The sequence below is a fragment of the Pristiophorus japonicus genome, chromosome 5 (genome assembly GCF_044704955.1).
Source record: "Pristiophorus japonicus isolate sPriJap1 chromosome 5, sPriJap1.hap1, whole genome shotgun sequence".
In the NCBI taxonomy this organism is placed as follows: Eukaryota; Metazoa; Chordata; class Chondrichthyes; family Pristiophoridae; genus Pristiophorus; species Pristiophorus japonicus.
The window spans coordinates 214616053-214638462 of NC_091981.1; the positions used below are offsets into that span (position 1 = coordinate 214616053).

At 42.7% G+C, this 22410-nt stretch overlaps 1 protein-coding gene across 3 annotated transcripts in view; it reads left to right on the plus strand.

Moving 5' to 3' along the window:
- Positions 1 to 22410, plus strand: part of dync1li1 (dynein, cytoplasmic 1, light intermediate chain 1) — an 87124-nt gene that overhangs the window by 56163 nt on the left and 8551 nt on the right. The window contains exon 13 of one of the 3 annotated variants that reach the window (XM_070881295.1): positions 1895 to 2586. The exons of the other annotated variants lie outside the window; for them this stretch is intronic. Coding sequence (XP_070737396.1) covers positions 1895 to 1953 — 59 coding nt within the window. The 3' untranslated portion in view covers positions 1954 to 2586. Of the gene's footprint in view, positions 1 to 1894; positions 2587 to 22410 lie in introns of those variants that run through there. 3 annotated transcript variants of the gene reach the window in all.

Sequence of the window (22410 nt, forward strand, 5' to 3'; positions counted from 1 at the left end):
CTTGTTGAATGGCGGAGCAGGCTTGAGGGGCTAGATGGCCTACTCCTGTTCCTAATATGTTCTTATGTTCCTCTCGTACTCTCTTTTCCCTGCCCTAATCAAACCCTTTGTCCTCCTCTGCTGAGTTCTAAATTTCTCCCAGTCCCCGGGTTCGCTGCTATTTCTGGCCAATTTGTATGCCACTTCCTTGGCTTTAATACTATCCCTGATTTCCCTTGATAGCCACGGTTGAGCCACCTTCCCTTTTTTATTTTCCATATTACTTCTGCAGCTGTTGATTTGATGAACGTCCACCTTTGATGCCCTTCATTGTGTCCCATCCTTGTTGTTCCCCGGTATAGTTTACATTTTCCCTCCAAGTCCAAGGGTTGCAAACCAAAGCATATCTGGCACCCAACATACTTGGTCAATTATTGCCAGACATAGCGAGTCACTGTTATATTTTCAACTTTGGCACCTAGCTTTTAGATTTGGGATGAAAGTCCCTCTGCCATCAAAGAAGGTTTTGGTATCCAAACCCATAATAAAGTGCTCCCCTTTGGTACAAGTTGGGAATCCAAACTTTTAGGGTGGCCAGCATGGGAAATGGAACAATTCTTAGTGATACAGAATAGCTTGCTGCTCTAAAGTAGAAAAGTGTTCTATTCCCAACATGGACATTGCTCACCCCTTGATGTGAACAAATGTTGTTAATAGTGAATTCCATATAGAAATGAACCAAGATGTTAGCTGAAGCAGAACTACCAGTACAGTTTTGGTAACCTCGTTGCAGTTTTGGTGGATACACCAGGGAATGTGTATCCAATTGGAAAGATTATGCATGTACATGTACTTTCAGAATGACTAAACCACTGGTCACCATACGCCATGTAACAACTGTCGGGGACCTTCATTTAATTTCAAACCATGTAATTTCACAAAGTAACAAAATGAGCAAACCTGCCATGTTGAAATACTTTTAGTAAGAATAAGCACAACGCTGCATATCATGAAGCCAATCCTCCACTGTTATTTCTTTGGAAAAATCTACAGCAGTACAAGTTGAGCAACTTTGCCATGGTAATTCTGTATTTATTTTGAGGTAGGTAGGGAAGAATGCTAACAGAAAACTCAACATTTGTGTACTTTAGAGAACAACGTCTCGAATGAGTTCAAAATGCTCCATGCGGTATTTTTTTTAACTGGATCGACAGTTGAGTTTGGAGAACTGTATTTAATTGGTTCTCTTTTTCCTTTGCAAACAAAAAAAAACTGTTGATGTTTAATGATGCATGTAATGAATCCTGAACTTTTTTTATACCGTCTGTAAAATATGCAACTGGGAAGAATTGCAGGAAAGTCTGTTGGTTTAACTTTTCAGACAACAATGTGATCTTCCTTTATATCCCTGCATCATTCTGTTCTGCCACCATTGGCGTCAGTTGTGATACAAGCTGTTCCTCCAAGTTAAATGTAAGCATTGCAGAAAGACTGTACAGTAATTTATTTTACATACATGTGGAGAATGTATCCCAAGAATATTCCCAAGCATATACCATTGGCTACTTTGAACATTGTGTTCAACTTGATTTTTCCTGTGGCTGCTGTGGGTGTAGGTCTCCTGCTAAACCAGAGTTATTTAGCTTGCAGAATGAGGAAGGATTTTTGAATGAGGCGAAGAAAAATAGGCTTTAAAGGGCAAACATTCTAATCCAACTGAAAATGTGGCCAGCATAAAACCACTTCCTCGACAAAATCAGTTTGTTTTTCAAGCTTACTTCATAGATTACAACATATGGTGAGTAACCTCCAAACAATAACATGCCCTTGAAGAAATATTATCAGTCTGGCTTTTAAAAATGTGACATATATATATATATACTTGCAATAGTTTAATATTCAACCTAATTTACAGGCAGTGAGTTTTCAGCCCTGCCCACTCGTACAGTGGATCAACAGATGAACATCCAATGAACATAGGAAAATGGAGAACAGGAAAAGACCAACTAGTCCATATAGACATGATGCTACCAACGTGCACCATCAGCACGCCCTCAGTTATGCAATCTCCTGGGAGGCAAAATTCTGAAGGCTGGCAAGCAACCAAAACTGGGAACAATATTCTAGATGCAGTTACACTGAGGCCATGTACAGGATGAACTTTATATTTCTAGTTTTCCTTTTAACTCTCCCAGTTATACACCCTAACCCCCTATTCACTTTTCATGTTGCCATGCAGCATTGGTTATAGACTTTCAACATTTAAGATCTATGACCCCCCCCCTCGGCCCCCTTGCCACTTCCATAGCCGAAAGCGAATAACCCTTCATGATTGAAATTGTATGTTTGAAATTGCCACAACCAAAATGCATCATGATCTCATTGAATGGTGGTGCAGGCTCGAAGGGCCAAATGGCCTACTCCTGCACCTATTTTCTATGTTTCTATCATGCTCCATTTATCCAGATTGAAGGCTATCTCTCACACCTGGATCATTTCCCCCATGTACAGTTTATATTGTCCACAGTTCTAATTCCTCCATGAATCTTTGTATCATCAGTAGAATTAAAGATTGTGCCCCTAGTGCCTTCATCCAAGTCATTGTAAAGCTGGTAAAGTGCAACATCTTACTAACAATCCCAGGGGAACTCCACTAGTGATCCGAACCCAAGCAGAGCTGCTATCATTAATAGCTACCATTTCCCTATGTAAATCCAACCAGTTTGCAATTCAGCTTACATTTTGATTGCAAGTGCCACAGGACACGACCTTACTTAACAACCTTCGCTGCAACACTTGATCAAAGGCATTTTGAAAATCAAAGCACGTGATATTAACCGGTTACTCTTCAAAATGTTTCACCAAACTGGTGAGACAATTTGAGAGAGTAATAGGAAGAAAGCACAGAAGGAGTCCCCGTGTTTGACGTCAGTACAATTTGTATTGATGAACGAAATTCCAAAATGGTTTCCCTTCTCATTCTGCAAATTCAGTAAGTCAGAAATGCTACAAGTTTACTCCGCAATATTTGTAGGACATTTAGTAGAACTCTGTCCTTGCATTAATGTGGGGGATGACTGTTAAGTGAGTGCCATCTCTAAATTAATCCCTGTGCCCCCAAATGGACTAGCTGTGTAGAATCCCCAATAATCTATATCTATGGTTTTATTTATGTTTAAATAAAGGTAGGGCAAGCTCTGTTACACAACCCTATATTCTCAGACACCCACAATGCCACTTACCAAGTTAATTTGGTGATGTTACAACAAATAACAGAATGGAGCAGTATAACTAAGGATCTCCAGTTACACAGACAGACTCTATACCATTCGATAGCCTGTTGTAGGTTGCATACCTTCAGTTCTGATACCTATGATGTGAGCATCAGTTATGTGGCCTGATGAGAGTCTTCCTTTTCCATGGTTAAAAATACCTGGGTTAATGCAGAACAAATATGTTGTAGGTTTACATCGCAAAACTTTAAAGTTTTAAGATTTTAGGGTGAAAGGAAGGATAGACAGAACGGAAAAGGAGATGGGGTAACTGTTAATAAAGGATGAGATCAGTGCAGTGGTGAGAAATGATATTGGCTCAGAAGGTCAAGTTGTAGAATCAGTTTGGGTGGAGATAAGAAGTAATATGAGGAAAAAGTCACTGGTGGGCATAGTCTATAGGCCCCCTAACAGTACTGTTGGACAGAGTATAAATCAAGAAATAATGGAGGCTTGTAAGAAAGATAGGACAATAATCATGGGCGATTTTAATCTTTGGACAAATCAAATTAGCCAATGTAGTCTTGAGGAAGAGTTCATAGTGTGTATCCGGAATTGTTTCCTTGAACAGTACATTGTGGAACCAACCAGGGAGCAGCAGGCTATCTTAGATCCTGTACTGTGTAATAAGACAGGATTAATAAATGATCTCAGTAAAGGATCTTCTCAAAGATTGATCATAGCATTGTTAAATTTCAAACTCAGGAGGGTGAGAAAGTTGGGTCTCAAACCAGAGTAATCATCTTAAATAAAGGCAATTACAAAGGTATGAAGGCAGAGTTGGCTAAAGTGGACTGGGAAAATAGATTATAGTGTAAGACAGTTGATGATCAGTGGCAGACATTTAAGGAGATATTTCATAATTCGCAACAAAAATATATTCCAGTGAGAAGGAAAGACTAAGAGAAGGGAGAACCATCCGTGGCTAACTAAGGAAGTAAAGGATGGTATCAAATTGAAAACAATGGCATACAATGTTGCCAAGGTTAGTGGGAGGCCAGAGGATTGGGAAATTTTTTTAAACCAGCAAAGGACAACTAAAAATAAAATAGAGAGAGAAGATAGATTATGAGAGTAAACCAACAAGAAATATAAAAACAGATAGTAGGAGTTACAACAGGTATGTAAAAAGGAAGAGAGTAGCTAAAGTAATAGTTGGTCCCTTAGAGGAAAAGACTGGGGAATTAATAATGGGGAACAGGGAAATGGCAGAGACTTTGAACAAATATTTTGTATTGGTCTTCACGGTAGAAGACATTAAAAAATCTCAATAATAGATAATAAAGGGGCTATAGGGAGGGGTAACTTAAAACAATCACTCACTAAAGAAAAAGTACTCGGTAAAATAATGGGACTATCCTGAAGGACAGGATAAATCTACATTTAGAAAGACATTGATTAATCAAGGACAGTCAGCACGGATTTGTTAAGGGAAGGTCGTGTCTGACTAACTTGATTGAATTGTTCGAGGAGGTAACCAGGATGAGGGCAGCGCATCTGATGTAGTGTATATGGATTTTAGCAAAGCTTTTGATAAGGTCCCACATAGCAGACTGGTCACAAAAGTAAATGTCCATGAGATCCAGGGCAAAGTGGTAAGTTGGATCCAAAATTGGCTCAGACAGGAAGCAAAGGGTAATGGTTGATGGGTGATAGTGATGGGTTTTTGTGACTTGATGGATGTTTCCAGTGGGGTTCCGCCAGGGCTCAGTACAAGGTCCCTTGCTTTTTGTAATATACAATAATGATCTAGACTTGAATATAATGGGTATGATGAAGAAGTTTGCAGATGATACGAAAATCGGCTGTTTGGTTGATAATGAAGAAGAAAGCTGCAGACTGCAGGAAGATATCAATCAACTGGTCAGGTGAGCAGAACAATAGCAAATGGAATTTAATCCAGAGAAGTGTGAGGTCGTGCATTTGGGGAGGGCTAACAAGGAAAGGGAAATGTTGGGACTCTGAGAAGTGTAGAGGAACAAAGGGACCTTGGAGAGCATGTCCACAGATCCCTGAAGGTAGCAGGCCAGATAGATAAGGTGGTTAAGAAGGCATACCAAATGCTTGCCTTTATCAGCCGAGGCATAGAATTTAAGAGCAGGGGGGTTATGCTTGAATTGTATAAAACTAAAACACTGGTTCGGCCACAGCTGAAGTACTGCGTTCAGTTCTGGTCACCGCAATCCAGGAAGGACGTGATTGCACTGGAGAGGGTACAGAGGAGATTTACGAGGATGTTGCTGGGAGTGGAGAATCTTAGCTAGGAGGACAGATTGGATAGGCTGGATTTGTTTTCCTTGGAACAGAGGACACCGAGGGGAAACCTCATTGAGGTGTATAAAATTATGAGGGGCCTAGATATAGATAGAAATGGCCTATTTCCCTTTGCAGAGCGGTCAACAACCAGGGGACATTAATTTAAAGTAATTGGTAGAAGGTTTATAGGGGATTTGAAGGGAAATTTCTTCATGCAGAGGGTTGTGGGGGTCTGGCACTCACTACCTGAAAGGGTGGTAAAGGCAGAAACCCTCACCACATTTAAAAAGTACTTGGATGTGCACTTAAAGTGCCATAACCTGCAGGGTTACAGATCCAGAGCTGGAAAGTGGGATTAGGCTGGATAGCCTCTTGTTGGCCGGCGCGGACACGATGGGCCGAAATGATCTCCTTCCGTGCTGTACACTTCTATGATTCTAAAAGTGGACAAGTCCCCTCGACTTAATAGCCTGCATCCTAAGATCTTAAAAGAAGTGGCTGCAGAGATAGTGGATGCATTGGTTGCAATCTACCAAAATTCCATGGATTCTGGAGGTGTCCCAGCAGATTGGAAAGCCGCAAATGTAACACCCCTATTTAAAAAAGGAGGGAGACAGAAAGCAGGAAACTATAGATCAGTTAGCCTTACATCTGTCGTTGGGAAAATGCTGGAGTCTATTATTAAGGAAGCAGTAGCAGGACATTTGGAAAAGCATAATAAAGTCAAGCAGCGTCAGCATAGTTTTGTGAAAGGGAAATCATGTTTGACAAATTTGCTGGAGTTCTTTGAGGATGTAACGAGCAGGGTGGATAAGGGGGAACAAGTGGATATGGTGTATTTGGATTTCCAGAAGGTATTTGATAAGGTACCACATAAAAGGTCACTGCACAAGATAAGAGCTCACGGGGTTGGGGGTAATATATTAGCATGGATAGAGGATTGGCTAACTAACAGAAAACAGAGTGTCTGGATAAATGGGTCATTTTCCGGTTGGTAAACGGTAACTAGTGGGGTGCCACAGGGACCGGTGCTGGGGCCTCAAGTTGTGAGGAGGACACAAAGAATTTGCATAGGGATATAGACAGTCTAAGTGATTGGGCAAAAATTTGGCAGATGGAGTATAATGTGGGAAAGTGTGAGGTTATCCACTTTGACAGGAAAAATAAAAAAACAAATTATTTAAATGGGGAGCGATCACAAAATGCTGCAGTACAGGGGGACCTGGGGGTCCTTGTACCTGAAACACAAATGTTAGTATGCAGGTACAGCAAGTAATCAGGAAGGCAAATGGAATGTTGGCCTTTATTGCAAGGGGGATAGAGTATAAAAGCAGGGTAGTACTGCTGCAACTGTGCAGGGTATTGGTGAGACCACACCTGGAATACTGCGTACAGTTTTGGTCTCCTTATTTAAGGAGGGATATACTTGCATTGGAGGCAGTTCAGAGAAAGTTCACTCGGTTGATTCCTGAGATGAATGGGGTTGACTTATGAAGAAAGGTTGAGCTGATTGGGCCTATACTCATTAGAGTTCAGAAGAATGAGAGGTGATCTTATTGAGTTTAGACAGGTTAGATGCAGGAAGAATGTTCCCAATGTTGGGGAAGTCCAGAACCAGGGGTCACAGTCCAAGGATAAGGGGTAAGCCATTTAGGACCGAGATGAGGAGAAACTTCTTCACCCAGAGAGTGGTGAACCTGTGGAATTCTCTACCACAGAAAGTAGTTGAGGCCAATTCACTAAATATATTCAAAAGGGAGTTAGATGAAGTCCTTACTACTCGGGGGATCAAGGGGTATGGTGAGAAAGCAGGAAGGGAGTACTGAAGTTTCATGTTCAGCCATGAACTCATTGAATGGCGGTGCAGGCTAGAAGGGCTGAATGGCCTACTCCTGCACCTATTTTCTATGTTTCTATATAGATTACTGACGGGACTTGACAAAATGCAGAGAGGATGTTTCCACTCGTGGGTGAATCTAGAACTTGGGGGTCATTTAGAACTGAGATGAGGAGAAATTTCTTCTGAGTGTCGTAAATCTGTGGAATTCTCTACCCCAGAGAACTGTTGAGGCTGCGTTATTGATTATATTTAAGGTGGAAATAGACAGATTTTTGAACGATAAGGGAGTGAAGTGTTATGGGGAGCAGGCAGGGAAGTGGAGCTGAGCCCAAGATCAGATCAGCCATGAACATATTAAATGGCAGAGCAGGCTCGAGGGGCCAAATGGCCTACTCCATTTCCTATTATGTTCTTAATTGGGTAGGGAAAATGCTTTCTGAATGCCAATTCATGGTTGTTTCCCCAAAGCAGGCTGTAGGTTTCCACAGCATAACTGATGAGTACATGAAAGGAAAGAACCTGCATTTATGGCCATGTTAATTTGCCACTCCTAAAGTTCTGATTGGTCCCCTTAGAGGATAAGACACACCCAGCAGTTTCTCTGGAATGTGTACTTAGACCCTCCCTGACTACTCCAGACAGAACAGAGCTCACTTGGAACAGACAGGACTCATCCTCGTGGAGCTTAAGACCTTCTCTCACCCCTCTTAACCCCACCCCCCCCCCCCAAGTTTCCAACTCTCCCGTCCCACCCAAATGCCTGACCAACCTGCCCCAAGTTCCTGACCACCTCACTCCCACTCTGGCTTCCTGACCTTCTCTCATTGCCCAAGTTCCTCTCCCACGGATTTATGAAGTTTTCGTCCCAACAAGTTCCTGACCTTCCTCACCCCACGCCCCGCCCACCGCACCATAGATGGGGCAATGTGTGTGAATCACGGATTGTTAATCGGTTTATTAGGCATGAAGCGAATAGTGACAGCGTTGTGACTTCTGAAATTCGTCCAGTCTTATCTGGATCATGTTCTCGCTCTCAAGCTCAACCTCTCTTTTCTCTCCCCCCCTCCCCCCCAACCTTTACATCTGGGTCTCTTTCTTCCCTACTGTGTACACCATACTCTTTACCCTGCCCACCGTGTTCCTGACCAATTCTCTTTTAACTTTTCTCCCCACCCTACCTCTCTGATTCTACCTCCAATCTCCAATACCCTCTCTCTCCCTCTGGCACCTCCCCCTGCACTCCCCGCCGTTGCCTCCCCCCCCCCCCCCCCCCCCGCTGACGTCTTCCCCCTCCTCTCCCTCCAGTGATGGGCTTTCTCCCACGGAGGTGAACAAAGCGTGGCCTACGCTACATTGCAGTCGCAACTGTAGGGGTACTGCACACGCGCAGCCGAACCTCGGTGGCAGTGCACATGCGCAGAAGGGAATCTGGGTCTACCATGCGCAGAAGGACACACATGTTCATGCAGATAATCACTTTGAGCATTCTTATACTGCCTTTCATGACCACGGAAGCCCCAAAGTACAACCAATGATCTACTTTTTGAGGTGGTCACTGTCTTAATGTAGGGAAAAGTTGCAGCCAATTTGCGCACAGCGAGGTTTCCACAAACATCAGTGAGATCTATGCCGGTTAATATGTTTCAGTAATGTTGGTTGAGTGATAAATATTGGCTGGGACATCAGGAGAACTCCCCTGCTTTTCTTCGAATAGTGTCATGGGATATTTTACATCCGACTCGATAGGACAAACGGAGCCTCTGTTTAACGTTTCATCCCAAAGACGGCGCCTCCAATAGCCAACTGTCCTAATTCAAGGGTATAGTCACATTGACCACATTACTGAGATTTGTCCAGATACTATATTTTGTTCTTCTAGGAATAATAACTTCATAATTTGTTGCATGACCATACTATTTGTTGTAAATAAACATGTAGTAGTATCTGTTGCATACTGAACTAAACTGTTCAGTGTTGGGAGTATAACCAACACCTCCGATAGATTATTGGTTAAACTTAATTTGCACGTTTTCAAATTTGGCATTGTATATCTGGTGTACAATGCATTCTTGTTCTAACTATCTTCTTGTTCTGTGTGTGGTGACAGTTGCTGCAAGTTGTTGGCCTCGTTAAGGTCAGTGTTTTTGCTTAAGCTTTGAGCTTTTGGAATCATGAAGATTGCACAAATTAATTTTCTTCTACAGTGGCTGAGCATGCCCATTTCTTTTACCTTGTTTCTGTCTGCTTTAAGCTTTAATGCCAATTCTTGCTTGCTTTGAGCTATTGTGCACAAAGGAACCCCATTTTAATCAATCCATAGAGACTAGATGGTCTTTATCAACACGACTGGCAGAGATGTATATTGGTCAAGCATGTATAAGTTTTTATATATATATATATATATATATGTGTGTATATATATATATATATATATATATATATATAATATGTGCCCAACTTATGCATGTAAAAGTTTGATCTAGCACGAAAATAATCCTGAAATTTTTTGCAGAGTGCACTTTAATATCTCAGCCATTAAAAGGGAATTGTATTCAACTGAGTTGAAGTGTTTCTATTGAATATTGTCACAGAAGATGTGTACATATAATTGCACACACAGTATCTGCGACTCATTACTGTGTTTTGTGTGTTAGAACCACTACCTAAAGCCACTGTTTAATTCTTCATGTTCCTGGATCAGACCCATCGTGGATAGAGCCATTGGTTTTCATGGATAAGATCCCAGAATCTAGTCTGCCAAAACATCAATACAAATCCCAGAATCATGTAATATCAGTATAAAAGTCCCATAAAGTAAAAATGAAATTTGATTTAAGTAACTAGTGGCCACAATCATGAACATTGTTATCTAGTTACCTCTTTCCAGCAGTAACACAAACTAATTGGAAAACATTACTGAGTCTGAAATTCCTGGACACCGAGGTACACAACAGCAATACGAACAGAGTGGACGGGCCAGAAATTGAGAGAGGATCTAGTTCCTTGGGGTCTCCAGACTCTCCACCCTTTTTATGTTACAAAACTCTGCCAAAATTGGGGGCGGGTGCATCTTGCTAGCCGCTGTTCTCACCCTGTGCAGCGCACTCAAAAGCGGGTCATCCATCAGAAATACAACCAGTTCTGTCTAACCTGCTGCAACAACAAGTATACCTGGATGACACCGCGTATAAGCATACCAAGATCATATTTTGGTGGAGGGTGAAATTCATAACTTCATAGTCTGTTTCTGCACAGCAGTCAATCGATTGCCATTGGGAAAGTAGCAACTAAGAATTTCTGCATTTTTTTTATCTCTATTTTGTGCCTCTTTTGACCAAATTGGCTGACTGCACACTGTTGCAGGAAGGTGCTACTGACCAATAACTGACTCCCTCCCAAGGGAAGCACTTCAGTAATGCCAGAAATGGGGTACTGTAGTTTAGTGGTTATGGTACTGAGCTAGCAACCCAGACACTGAGAGCTCAAACCCCTAGTATGGCGAATTGTTTCAAAAGATTTTGGTTCTACTTTTGTGCTTTCTTGTCTCAAAGGAGACTGCACTATTTCTGGATTCTGCTTTGCTGCAGTTGACCTGCCCATACTGTGGGAATCACCTCTCTTCCTTTTGTGCCTTTCTTGTATTGATGCACCATGATGATCTTGGTCAGAGTAGACCAAGATTATTTCATGATTCCACTGGATATTCACTGCACAAACATGGATATTTTTCATTCTTCATATTTGCTTTCCTTCACACTTCCAAAAATACTATGCTGAAAGGCAACCTATGCCGAGATTGTAATACTGCTGGAAGGATGGAGGTGGCTGAATTTTTTTTCTCCTTTCCCTCACAGGGGAATGTCATCAAACCACCTGTTGGAGTTTTAGGCATTAAATGGAGAATTGATATTTCAGCATTAATCTCTGCACTAAATACAGTATTGCTATATCATCATCATAGGCAGTCCCTCGAAATCGAGAAAGTGAGTTCACGGGTGGCTGTATAATCCAATGCAGGAATTAGTCTCTGTGACAAGTGGGGCAGACGGGTTGAAGGAAAGGGTGGGTGGGGAGCCTGGTTTGCTGCACACTCCGCTGTCAGCACTTGGTTTCTGCATGCTCTCGGCGGCGAGACTCGAGGTGCTCAGCACCCTCCCAGATGCTCTTCCTCCACTTTGTGTGGTCTTGGACCAGGGATTTCCAGGTGCCAGTGGGGATTATATTTTATCAAGGAGGCTTTAAGGGTGTCCTTGAAGCATTTCCTCTGCCCACCGGGGGCTCGCTTGCTGTGTAGGAGTTCCGAGTAGAGTACTTGCTTAGGGAGTCTCGTGTCGGGCATGCGGACGATGTTGCTCACCCAACGGAGCTGGTCAAGTGTGGTCAGTGCTTCGATGCTGGGGATGTTGGCCTGAGCGAGAACTATGATGTTGGTGCGTCTATCCTCTCTGGATTTGCAGGATCTTGCAGAGGCAGCGCTGGTGGTACTTCTCCAGCGCTTTGAGGTGTCTGTTGTATATAGTCCATGCCTCTGAGCCATATAGGCAGGTATCACTACTGCCCTGTAGACCATAAGCTTGGTGCCAGATTTACGATCCTGGTCTTCAAACACTCTCCTACTCAGGCGACCGAAGGCTGACCTGCATTGCTATAACTGAAACTACAGCTACTTTAGTAATAGAATCATAAAAATAACACATTCGCCCCATCACCCCGTACTGTCTGAAATGGCCTATCCACTATCCTGCTACCCTTTCCCTGTATCCTTTTTAATATTTTTCAAATATTTATCCTCTTCCCTTTTTAAAAGCTGTTATGGATTCTGTTTCCATTGCTGTTTCTTGCAGGGCATTCCATGTCCTACCAACCCTCTGCATAAAAATAAAATTTCTACCTTCTGTTTTTTGGTGATCTTAAATTTATGCTTTCTAGTTGCCCACTCACTGACTAATGGAAATAATGTTTCTGATTGATTTTATTAAAATCAGTTATAATTCTGAATACCTCTACTAGATCTCCCCTTAACCACCTTAATTGTAATGCAAAGAGGCCTGATTTCTCGAATCTCTGGTAAGACAAGATCATTGTCTCTCTTTAAACTTGATGAACTAGGTGTTGAGGGTAAACTACACTGACGAGATAGAATAACGTTTTCAATGCAAAAGTTGCAGATATACCTAATTTTTTTTTTTAACTTTTATATAATTTCATTTGATTTAGACTCCAGTGGAATTTGAATCAAATTTTAGATTTTAATTAATTCAATAAATCACAACCATGATGCAACTAGAGGAAAGAGTGCCATGTTTTTCTTCCCATTGATGTATACTTTTTATGTGAGGATCTGGATTATTTTTCACCAGTTCTTTACTTAATTCCTGTATTAACCAGTCTCTCAGTTTGGGTTTTTTGACTAACCTAGGAGGACTTTTGGGATGTTACTATTAAGTTAAATCAAGCTCGCAAGGAATGCAAATCCATAGAATAGCCACATACTGGAAACAAGAATTATATCTAGGCAGACGGACTGCTGAAGTAGTGCTTTCTGCATTCCACTTCAAATGGAGACACGGGATGTTGTTCCAAGATGTGGAGGACACCAGCAAGGCCATACTTATTGCTCATCCCTAATTATCCTGAAAAAGTGGTGGTAGCCTTCTCCTTGAACTGCTACAGTCCTTGTGGTGATGGTACTCCCACAATAGTGTTAGACGGAGAATTCCAGGATGTTAAGGGTGTTAAAAAAACAAGCCTGAAGGCTTTGTGTCTTAATGCAAGGAGTATCCGCAATAAGGTGGATGAATTAACTGTGCAAATAGATGTTAACAAATATGATGTGATTGGGATTACGGAGACGTGGCTCCAGGATGATCAGGGCTGGGAACTCAACATCCAGGGGTATTCAACATTCAGGAAGGATAGAATAAAAGGAAAAGGAGGTGGGGTAGCATTGCTGGTTAAAGAGGAGATTAATGCAATAGTTAGGAAAGACATTAGCTTGGATGATGTAGAATCTATATGGGTAGAGCTGCAGAACACCAAAGGGCAAAGAACGTTAGTGGGAGTTGTGTACAGACCTCCAAACAGTAGTAGTGATGTTGGGGAGGGTATCAAACAGGAAATTAGGGGTGCATGCAATAAAGGTGCAGCAGTTATAATGGGTGACTTTAATATGCACATAGATTGGGCGAGCCAAACTGGAAGCAATACGGTGGAGGAGGATTTCCTGGAGTGCATAAGGGATGGTTTTCTAGACCAATATATCGAGGAACCAACTAGGGGGTGAGGCCATCTTAGACTGGGTGTTGTGTAATGAGAGAGGATTAATTAGCAATCTCATTGTGTGAGGCCCCTTGGGGAAGAGTGACCATAATATGGTGGAATTCTGCATTAAGATGGAGAATGAAACAGTTAATTCAGAGACCATGGTCCAGAACTTAAAGCAGGGTAACTTTGAAGGTATGAGGCGTGAATTGGCTAGGATAGATTGGCGAATGATACTTAAGGGGTTGACTGTGGATGGGCAATGGCAGACATTTAGAGACCGCATGGATGAACTACAACAATTGTACATTCCTGTCTGTCGTAAAAATAAAAAAGGGAAGGTGGCTCAACCGTGGCTATCAAGGGAAATCAGGGATAGTATTAAAGCCAAGGAAGTGGCATACAAATTGGCCAGAAATAGCAGCGAACCCGGGGACTGGGAGAAATTTAGAACTCAGCAGAGGAGGACAAAGGGTTTGATTAGGGCAGGGAAAATGGAGTACGAGAAGAAGCTTGCAGGGAACATTAAGGCGGATTGCAAAAGTTTCTATAGTTATGTAAAGAGAAAAAGGTTAGTAAAGACAAACGTAGGTCCACTGCAGTCAGAATCAGGGGAAGTCATAACGGGGAACAAAGAAATGGCAGACCAATTGAACAAGTACTTTGGTTCGGTATTCACTAAGGAGGACACCAACAACCTTCCGGATATAAAAGGGGTCAGAGGGTCTAGTAAGGAGGAGGAACTGAGGGAAATCTTTATTAGTCGGGAAATTGTGTTGGGGAAATTGATGGGATTGAAGGCCGATAAATCTACAGGGCCTGATGGACTGCATCCCAGAGTTCTTAAGGAGGTGGCCTTGGAAATAGCAGATGCATTGACAGTCATTTTCCAACATTCCATTGACTCTGGATCAGTTCCTATCGAGCGGAGGGTAGCCAATGTAACCCTACTTTTTAAAAAAGGAGGGAGAGAGAAAACACGGAATTATAGACCGGTCAGCCTGACCTCAGTAGTGGGTAAAATGATGGAATCAATTATTAAGGATGTCATAGCAGTGCATTTGGAAAATGGTGACATGATAGGTCCAAGTCAGCATGGATTTGTGAAAGGGAAATCATGCTTGACAAACCTTCTGGAATTTTTTGAGGATGTTTCCAGTAAAGTGGACAAGGGAGAACCAGTTGATGTGGTATATTTGAACTTTCAGAAGACTTTCGACAAGGTCCCACACAAGAGATTAATGTTCAAAGTTAAAGCACATGGAATTGGGGGTAGTGTGCTGAAGTGGATTGAGAACTGGTTGTCAGACAGGAAGCAAAGAGTAGGAGTAAATGGGTACTTTTCAGAATGGCAGGCAGTGACTAGTGGGGTACCGCAAGGTTCTGTGCTGGGGCCCCAGCTGTTTACATTGTACATTAATGATTTAGACGAGGGGATTAAATGTAGTATCTCCAAATTTGCGGATGACACTAAGTTGGGTGGCAGTGTGAGCTGCGAGGAGGATGCTATGAGGCTGCAGAGTGACTTGGATAGGTTAGGTGAGTGGGCAAATGCATGGCAGATGAAGTATAATGTGGATAAATGTGAGGTTATCCACTTTGGTGGTAAAAACAGAGAGACAGACTATTATCTGAATGGTGACAGATTAGGAAAAGGGGAGGTGCAACGAGACCTGGGTGTCATGTTACATCAGTCATTGAAGGTTGGCATGCAGGTACAGCAGGCGGTTAAGAAAGCAAATGGCATGTTGACCTTCATAGCGAGGGGATTTGAGTACAGGGGCAGGGAGGTGTTGCTACAATTGTACAGGGCCTTGGTGAGGCCACACCTGGAGTATTGTGTACAGTTTTGGTCTCCTAACTTGAGGAAGGACATTCTTGCTATTGAGGGAGTGCAGCGAAGATTCACCAGACTGATTCCCGGGATGGTGGGACTGACCTATCAAGAAAGACTGGATCAACTGGGCTTGTATTCACTGGAGTTCAGAAGAATGAGAGGGGACCTCATAGAAACGTTTAAAATTCTGATGGGTTTAGACAGGTTAGATGCAGGAAGAATGTTCCTAATGTTGGGGAAGTCCAGAACCAGGGGTCACAGTCTAAGGATAAGGGGTAAGCCATTTAGGACTGAGATGAGGAGAAACTTCTTCACCCAGAGAGTGGTGAACCTGTGGAATTCTCTACCACAGAAAGTAGTTGAGGACAATTCACTAAATATATTCAAAAGGGAGCTAGATGATGTCCTTACTACTCGGGGGATCAAGGGGTATGGCGAGAAAGCAGGAAGGGGGTACTGAAGTTTCATGTTCAGCCATGAACTCATTGAATGGCGGTGCAGGCTAGAAGGGCTGAATGGCCTACTCCTGCACCTATTTTCTATGTTATGCCATGGTCCAAGTCGGGATGTGTGATTTAGGAAAGTTGATGATCCCATGACATTGCTGTTGTTCTGCTCAGTGGTAGAGGTTGAAGTAATCTTGGTGAGTTGCTGCAGTGCTTGCTTTAGATCGTATATACTGCAGCCATGCTGTGCTGGTGGAGAGGATAGATAATTAATTCAGTGGCAGGCAGGCTGATGTCCTGGATATTGTTGAGCTTTTAGAGTTGCACCCCTCCAAATGAGTGGTGAGTATTCCATTACACTCCTTACTTGAGCCTAGTAGATGGTGGAGAGGCTTTGAGGGGTCAGGAAATCAGCCACTTGTTGCAGAGTACTCTACTCTTGTAACCATAATATTGATATGGGAACTTGCATCTGGGGATAGCAGCACTACTGGCCAATTCCTGGTTAGAGAGCACGAGAATGAGAGATTAAGATGCTGGAAAGAAAAGGAGAAAGGAATATTCAGTCAGACAATCTAGAAAGACTGATAAAGGAGTCAGACCTAGAGGGAAAGTTGTCTTATTTAAATCAGGGATAATTACTTTGCAAATTCTCTGGTCAGAAGAGTACATTAGCTAGCTAACGTGGACAGCATGGCATACTTTGTTTTTTGTGTTGTGGAATTAAGTTGAAAAATTGATTTCTGTTCACTTGTTTTCTGTAAAATAAACCAACTCATTTGTTTGTATTTGTCTTGGTTAAAATTTTAATTAGTCTTCCTATCGAAAGATTGGAGAAGCACACATGGTATGTGTAAGATTAGTGTCCAATTCATATATCAAGGAATTTTATTGTAAAAGCCTCTTCAGTCATGCCATTTAATGATTGGATATTGGGCAGTAAAGGTAAACTCTTGATCGTAAGAGACACGGTCAGTTTACAGGAGAGAGCAGTGATGCTGGGCCTGATTATCCATTGCAGACCCAAAATTTGTAAAAACTAGTTTGTCTCAGTTGCTCATCGAGACAAATGGGTGATAGCAGTAAGATTAATGTCTGCACGTCCCATTATATGTCCTGTAATTTTCCAGAAACAGGTACTTGTGATTAATGCCTTCAATGTTTTCCAACTTTCTGAAGTGTGCAGCCTACCCCAGACTCTTGGGAGAGGAGAAAGATAGAGTCTTGTGAATACTTTAATCACTAGAAATTGATCTTAGAAAAAATATGGTTGGTTGGTTCTTCGGTGTCATTTATGCTTCGCTGAAACAAATATTGTAGAGGTAACCTTGGACCAGAAATCCCGGTCAGCTGCTTCCCGTGGGCGATCGGGTAAAAAAAAACTTTTTTTTTAAATGCGCACTTGCCTTATCCTGCTGCACCCACGCGAGTTCCCGGTCCTGAGGCCTCCACCGACTGTGCATCGCAGTGCGTGCACGTCAGGATGTGCGCAGGGCTGGAGCTGCAGTCACATGGCTCTGGGCAGCCAATCAGGTAAAGTATGTTCTCATTCCAACTCTTAAGTTGGAGTTCCCATTATTATGATTGAGAAACAGCCCCCAAAACACACAAAACCAATAAGAAAAAATAGAAAAAATACACCACATATTTTTATTAATTTAAATTAGTTATTTGTGTTATAAAAAATAATATATTCTGATTTTTTAAGTTTTTTTTAATTATGGTTTAAAATAAACTTACCGTAGTGGAGAGGGTTTTTAACAAAATGTGTTTTTATAATTTTATTTTAAAATGTTTGCGTATTTTAAAACTCTTATGCCTGTAAAAATAGGCTATGCGCCTACTTTTATCAGGCGCAAGAGTTTTGAGAACATTTGCTGGGCAAGATATGGGTAAATCCCGCAATCTTGCTCTTGCAAATGTCCTCACTCCCGAGATACGGAAGATCTGTCGATCGGAAAAGCCGTTTTTCAGCGCATGCACATTGTGCACTGAAAACCGGCTTTTGCGATGCCTTCCCAGGTCCATAGACACTCCGTACAGACCCGGGAGGCCAGATTTTCTGCCCCATGATCTCCGAGATTCCCTCTTGCATCTGTTAGAAAACATATAGAAGTTCCCTTTCATGAGGGAGCACGTCTTTGCAGGGTATATATAGGTGATGCTACAGGGATTCATGAAATGGCAGCAAAATCTCAAAGCTATTCCAAGCATGGGTCCTAAATTGGCCTATCATCATGCCTGGAACAACAAAATGTCAGCTGTAGAGGAAAACGGGCCTCATTTTGTGGCAAAAGAAAAGGCTCCAAGAAGCAGCTAAGTACCAGCCAGAAATAAGTTGTTTTCGGCTGATACCCACTGAGTATAATCCCAATTCACTTCAGGGATGGATGCAGCCCCTCAATGGTACTGTCCAATGAGATTACATTCTGCAGAGTACAGTGTATTTTATTATTTTAAAGTTATTTATCAGATTAGATCTACTATGTGAGCTACCCTTCTGGCATTCCCAGACACCACTCAATTTCTTCATCAATAACGCATTTCACAGTGTATGAGCCTCTATTAAGCTCAAAAGTGTGCAGGCAGAGGGGAAGTGGGTGACCACCAGACGGATGAAGAACGCTAGACAGGTAGCGCAGGAGTCTCTCTCCCTTCTCCACCACCCCACCCCCCCTGCCGAATCCATCTCTCTTTCCAACCGATATTCTCTTGAGTACCTTAAATGGTGCCTCTGGGGAGTGCAGCCAGAGCCAAGTCCAAGGCACCACGTGTGGCTCAGCTGCACAGGGGGGAGGGACAGAGAATAAAAGAGCTGTAGTGTTAGGGGATTCAATAGTTAGGGGAACTGAGAGGTGTTTCTACAGCTGTAGACGTGACTCCAGGATGGTATGATACCTCCCTGGTGCCAGGGTCAAGGATGTCAAAGAGCGGACGCAGGGCATTCTGGGGGAGAGGATGAATAGCTGGAGGTCGTGGTCCATAATGGGACCAATGACATAGGTAGAAAGAGGGATGAGGTCCTGCAGGCAGAATTTAAAGAGCGAGGAGGAAAATTAAAGGGTAGGATCTCGAAGATAGTAATTTCCGAGTTACTACCGGTGCCACGTGCTAATGAGTACAAGGATAGAGGTTGAACGCGTGGCTGGAAAGTTGATGTAAGAGGGAGGGCTTTAAATTCCTGAGGCATTGGGACCACTTCTGGGGGAGATGGGACCTGTACAAACGGGACGGGTTGCACCTCAACAGCGCTGGGACCAATATCCTCGCGGGGAGTTTCGCTAGTGCTGTTGGAGAGAGTTTAAACTAGCTTGGCAGGGGGATGGGAACCTGAGAACAAATTAATTGGGGAAGGAAGTAAAGCTGAAATTGGATAGCAAGAATGTAGAAAGTGAATCTGTAAGGACAGAGGAAACAAGGGTTAGTAAGTAGTAATCAAGGAAGCCATCCTGTGCTAAATGGTATATACTTTAATACAAGGCAGATGAGCTGAGAGCACAGGTAAACACTTGGGAGTATGACATTATAGCCATTACAAAGACATGGCTGAAAGAGGGGCAGATTTGGCAACTCAATATTCCTGGTTACAGGATTTTTAGACCAGACAGAGAGAGGGTAAAAAAAGGGGGGGGGAGTCGCGGTATTGATTAAATAAACTATTACAGCTGTGAGGGGTAATGATATGTTAGAGGGATCATCAAATGAGGCCATATGGGTCGAATTGAAAAATAAAAAAGGGGTGCACACTGCTGGGCGTGTATTATGGACCCCCAAACAGTGGGAAGGAGATAGAAGAGCAAATATGTAGGCAAATTTCTGTGGTCCAAAAACCATAAGGCAGTAATAGTAGGGGATTTTAACTATCCTAATATTGATTGGAATAAATATAGAATAACGGGTATAGAGGATGCGGAATTCTTGAAATGCATTCAAGAGAACTTTTTTAGCCAGTATGTAACGAGAGGGAGCCATTTTAGATTTAGTTTTGGGGAATGAAGCTGGGCAGGTGGAAGGGGTATTAGTGGGAGATAACTCTGGTGCCGGTGACCATAATTCAGTCAGATTCAAGGTAGTTATGTCTATGGACAAGGATAGACCAGGAATAAAAGTCCTCAAATTGATGAAAAGCTAAGTTGAGAAGTGATTTGGCCACAGTGGACTGGAAACAGCCACTTGTGGGTAAATCAGTGTCGGAACAGTGGGACGCATTCAAGGAGGAGATCCGGAGGGCTTAAGCCAAACATGTGCCCTGAAAGAAAAAGGGCGGAATAACAATTCCAGAGCCCCCTGGATGTCTAGTGACTTACAGGGGAGGATAAAGAAAAAAAGGAAAGCTTATGTCCTATACTGACGGCTAAATACTGTAGGATCTTTGGAGGAATATAGAAAGTTAAAAAGGATATTCGGAATGCTAAGAGAGAGCATGAAAAATTCTTGGCAAGTAAAATTAAGGAAAACCCAAAGATGTTCTATAAATATATTAAAAGCAAGAGGATAACTAAAGAAAGGGTAGGGCCTATTAGAGGCCATGAGGGTAATCTGTGGACGTGGAAGATATTGGTTTGGTTCTTAATGAATACTTTACATCTGTTTTCACAAAGGAAAGGGGCAATGCTATCGAGGAGGAGTGTGAAATTCTGGATGAAATAAACCTTGTGAGAGAGGAGGTATTAAGGGGTTTAGCAGCTTTGAAAGTAAATAAGTCCCTAGGCCCGGATGAAATGCATCCCAGGTGGTTGAGCGAAGTAAAAGAGGAAATAGCAGAGGCCTTGACCATCATTTTCCAGTTCTCTTTGGATTTGGACTGGAGGACTACTAATGTGGTACCCTTGTTTAAGAAGGGAAGACCGAGTAATTACAGGCCTGTCAGCCTAACCTCAGTGGTGGGAAAATTATTGGAAAAAATCCTGAAAGACAGGATAAATCTAAGAAAAGCAAGGATTAAGTAGGGACAGTCAGCACGGATTTGTTAAGGGATGATCGTGTTTGACTAAGCTGATTGAATTTTGTAAGGCGGTAACCAAGAGGGTTAATGAGAGTAATGCTTACAAAGTAGTGTAAATGGACTTTAGCAAAGTTTTTGATAAGGGCCCACATGGTAGACTGGTCACAAAGGTTCAAGACCATGGGATTCAGGGCAAAGTGGCAAGTTGGATCCAAACTTGACTTAGAGGTAGGAAGCAAAGGGTAATGGTTGATGGATGTTTTTGTGACTGGAAGGCTGTTTCCAGTGAGGTTCAGCAGGGCTCAGTACTGGGTCCCTTGCTTTTTGTGGTATATATCAATGACCTAGATTTGAATATAGGGAGTATGATTAAGAAGTTTGCAGATTACACCAAAATTGTCTGTGTGGTTGATAATGAAGAGGAAAGTCTTGGACTGAAGGAGAATATCAATCTACTGATCAGTTGAGCAGAACAGTGGCAAATGGAATTTACTTCGGAGAAGTGGGAGGTAATGCATTTGGGGAGGGCGAATAAGGAAAGGGTATACACATTAAATGGTAGGCAACATAGAAGTGCATAGGAACAAAGGGACCTTGGAGTGCTTGTCCACAGATCCCTGAAAGTAGCAGGCCAGGTGGATAAGGTAGTTAAGAAGGTTTACGGAATGCTTGCCTTTATTGGCCAAGGCATAGAGTACAAGAGGAGGGAGGTTATGCTTAAATTGCATAATACTTGGTTAAGCCACAGCTGGAATACTGTATGCAGTTGTGGTCATTGTATTATAGGAAGGATGTAATTACACTAGAGAGGATGCAGAGGAGATTTACTAGAATGCTGCCTGGAATGGAGAATCTTAGAAATGAGGACCGATTGGATAGGCTAGGTTTGTTCTCATTGGAACAGAGGAGGCTGAGAGGAGACCTCATTGAGGTGTATAAAATTTGGAGGGGCCTGTATATAGTGGATAGCAAGGGCCTATTTCCCTTGGTGGAGCGTCAATTACAAGGGGGTATAGTTTTAAGGTGGTTGGTGGAAGGTTCAGAGAGGATTTGAGGGGAAGCTTCTTCACGCAGAGGGTTGTGGAGGTCTGGAACTCACTGCCTGGAAGGGTGGTGGATGCAGAAACCCTCACCACATTTAAAAAGTGCTTGGATGGGTACTTGAAGTGCCGTAACCTGCAGGGTTACAGACTTAGAGCTGGTAAGTGGGATTAGACAGATACGATGGGAACTACTGCAGGGAATCAAATACAGTCAGGGTGATCTCCTGGAGTAGTTTCAATTGCCTGGAAGGGTCGGAGAGGAATTTTCCCAGATTTTTTTCCCCCCAATTGGCTTGAGAATATCCCAATTATCTGTGATTTTGCGCCTCCCAGGAGATCGCATGGCTCTGTTTGGGGTGGAGTGTAGAATGTTGCGGTACAAGGGGTGTCGCAGTTGTGTGGGGCGAACTGGTTGGGCTGGATGCTCTTTACCTTTCCGCCATTGTTCATGGGTTATATGTAACCTTCAAGGCTGCTGACCAAGGGCCGTGTGGCTCTTTGGCGGCCGGCGAGGACACGATGGGCCGAAAT